We start from the raw sequence: 3396 nt of genomic DNA, 5'->3' as shown, positions 1-3396 counted from the left end.
TATGTATGGATTGTGATAAGAGTTGTATGAGCCCCTAATAAAACGATGAAAAAAAAAAAAAGAAATGCCCATCCTGTGGCTTACTCTGAAAAATAAAACAAGAGGGAAGATATTCAGTAGTGATTTATTGTTCTGAATCACTAGCATTCATTTTTTTAAAAAGGGTAGGTATGCAGATCATACAAGCAAAAAATGGCTCTCCTTAAGACAGTAGGGAACCCCTTTGAAAAGGCAAACTACAATTAGTTAAGTAAAATACTCCAAATTTGTGCTATAATCCAAGAAGTTCTCCATCACTCCAACAACCAGAAAATGGCTCTCATTAGAATCAGGAGAGAGAATATCACAAACTTTCACACATTAACAACATCTACAAACACTTCACACATTCAGTTTCTGATCTGGTCTAAAATCCCCTATATTAAAGATTTACACTTTAATTTTTAACATACACACAACTATGATTAATTTTCTTAGGATCACATTTAGTAATCAGTAGTTTTACTGTAGTCATTCAGGGGGAAAATATATCCTATACTCCAAATATGCAAGACACTATGGAGAAAATGGAAATACCAAAGACTTTTCTTATACTCTTGCACGACGAACAAGATTTATACATTCCCCAAACAGTGGCACTAAATACTGAAGAGGGCTTCTGGGATTCTCCACCCCTCCCTATCCCTTTTTCTTCCCCCGCTCACTAACATTTTAGTACAGAACACTTCAAACATATGGCAATGTTGAATTTTTTTGTCACTCAACGCTTGACTATTCATCAACATTCTACTATTTTTACTATACTTTCTCACATATGTATTTATTCAATCCATCTTATGTTAATGAATTGATGGAATTTAAACATGAAACATTGTGTGATAAAGTATAACAATAGTTTTAGTAGGCCTATATACATATATTAGGGTTATGTGCTCAAAATGTTTTGACTAATGTGTACAAAAGAAACCCAAAACATTTTTTGTCTAACTCTTCTGCCTCTTATAGGGGCTACATTTTTTCATCATTTAGATATTCCTATTACAGCAACTATCCCAGGGTAGTGTTAATGTGCTTGGCTGCTAACTGAAAGGTTGGAGGTTTAAATCCACCTTGGAAGAAAAGCCTGGCAATATACTACAAAATTGGACATGGAAAATCCTTAGGAGCATAATTCTACTTTGACACACATTAGGTCACCCTGATTTGAAATAGACCGAACATGTGGTGGTGGACTATGGCAATTAGCACACTGTATCTGCAACTTCCTTTACAGTCTTTCAGTAAACTCTCTGAATGTAGGGATCCCGTTATTTACCTGAGTCCTCACAGTACTTAGCCTATAGAAAACATCCAATAAATGAATAACAACAATAATAAATACCCTGAACTTGCCTTCAGGTTGGAGCCAGGAAAAAGTTTAGTCAAGTATGAGAATGAGTGAATCACAACAGTGTTTTATAAGGATTCATCTTTGAGCACTCATTAAGAGTATCAGTGGGCTTCAAAAAGTTCATGGAAAAATTCCATTATCTTTCAATTCCATTGCTTTATGAATTTTTAAAAGCTCCATCCTTGTTTGAGATATGGAAAAAATACTGCTTCATAGATCTAATGAGATACAGCTATAATTTCTTTAACCTTGGTGATGATTTGATGGTGGGCATAAGGAGTCTAACATGACTGGACTCTAGCCACGAGCTCTAGGGTCACTGTAAGCTTCTCTATGCAGGTGTTTGCCTCTCATCTTTCTTCCTCCTCCTTACTGCACCCTGCATAATTTCTTTAGTTTGATTCCCACAATTCCGTGATCTGTCTTCTACCTATGAGCATTCTGAAGACCTTTGGGAGTTTGAAGTTTAATCTTATCCATTCTTGTACTAATTGTTTTCTTCTTCCTGCCCACTCCTTTATTTCTTTAGCCTTGCTACTCTCAGTACATAGACACTTGAAACCTACGAGTCTCGGAAAGCAACAGAGGAATATCTATGGTGCCAAGAATCGAGGACACTGCCAAGCGGTTCCACAGGCCCCACTGAAAGCAGAGGATGGACTTAACTGTCCATGGAGCCTTACAAACTTGATATTCCGTTTTTGGTTTCTGCTCATTTTCCCCCTTTTAATTCAAAATAACTTCCACCCTAACTTGTGACTCATTGCAATCTAAGCCATCCTTAAAGCCTCCCTAATCATTTTAGCCCAGTGATTGTCTCCCAATAAGTACTGTATTTATTGTCTATGTAATTACATACAAATACCATCAGATAAATGTTTCAGGTGTTTATATATTTGATTTTCCGTGGGCAGGAACCATGTCACACATGTCTTTCAACCCCTTGTTGAACAGTGACGGTTTTATTTGTTTAGGTTAAAGCAGGAAGTTGGAGCATGTTAGGGGGTAGGTCCGAAGGGGGAGTTGTAGAAATAGGTGATTAATTGATATCTATTTAATTGATTTGACTTGAAGTTGAAAAGTGGTATAGAAAAGATAGATGGCAATTGAAAAAAGGTCTGGGAAAAATGCATTTCAGTTTATGACAAAAGACAGCAGCTGGGAAAGGTAAAGCTACAAAGAAAATTCTGACTAAATTATGTGAAAACCTAATGATGGGCCAATTGGGTAAGGGAAGGTAAGGGGTTGATTGGGGTAGCAAGGCTAGTCTTGGTTAGGCATATTGGGTACACAGGAAGGGATGGTATCCACGGTTAATGGGATAAATCTTCTCAGGGTTAGGCAGGTGGGTTAGGTGATTGGGTGCGTGGATGAGAGGCATGTTAAGTTTGAACGGTTAAATATTTAGTTGTGAGGGTATTGGTGAAGGGCACGTTAAGATCTGGCCCCTCCCTCATCTTGACCCGGAAGCGGATGAGTGCTAGCCTTAGGCAGTGACTCAGGCCTGCCCATGGCAGGAACCAGGCTGGTGGAGGAGGGGTGCCTTTTTTGCCTACGTGTCCAGTTGCGCTGTCTGCCGCTCGGCCAGCAGGTCCTTACCCACGACCCCAGGGAACATGACTACCAGCGACAGGCCGTCGCCACCAGGGTATGCAGAAGCCTGGTACAGTGCTGACAAGTAGCCCAGCATGGCGTTCCACTGGCCGCCACACACCCAATCTGTCTGGTAGTCGCCATAGAGCCGCGGCAGCGCCAAGCTCACATCCACCAACACCCGGGCTCCGGGGCGGCGGTGGTAGGTGCTGAGCAGGCACCCAAGGCATTGGGTAGTAGTGGTTGCTGAGCTGCGGCGCCCCGGGCGGCAGCAAGGCATGGCCCCTGGGCGCTAGAGCTGCCTTCGCTGACAGCTGGCGTAAGTCCGTGTGCGCGAGCTTGAGGAGGGCCACGGGAACCACTGCTCCAAGGCACCGCTTCTCCAGGAACTCTTGGAAGCCCGGGACACCCAT

The 3396-nt window shown here is 41.7% G+C and overlaps 1 protein-coding gene across 1 annotated transcript in view; it reads right to left on the bottom strand.

Annotated features, from left to right (window-relative positions):
• FAM120C (family with sequence similarity 120C) overlaps positions 1-3396 on the bottom strand; it is a 116624-nt gene extending 113228 nt beyond the window's left edge. Inside the window, 3 exon segments of the mRNA XM_030885062.1 lie at positions 2837-2954; positions 2957-3192; positions 3296-3396. Of these exon segments, the coding sequence (XP_030740922.1) occupies positions 2837-2954; positions 2957-3192; positions 3296-3396 (455 nt within the window).

Source organism: Echinops telfairi, unplaced genomic scaffold (assembly GCF_000313985.2).
Source record: "Echinops telfairi isolate 266 unplaced genomic scaffold, ASM31398v2 ScPeMD7_19;HRSCAF=73, whole genome shotgun sequence".
In the NCBI taxonomy this organism is placed as follows: Eukaryota; Metazoa; Chordata; class Mammalia; order Afrosoricida; family Tenrecidae; genus Echinops; species Echinops telfairi.
Note: the sequence above shows the minus strand (reverse complement) of the source record. Positions and strands in the feature narration are given on the sequence as shown.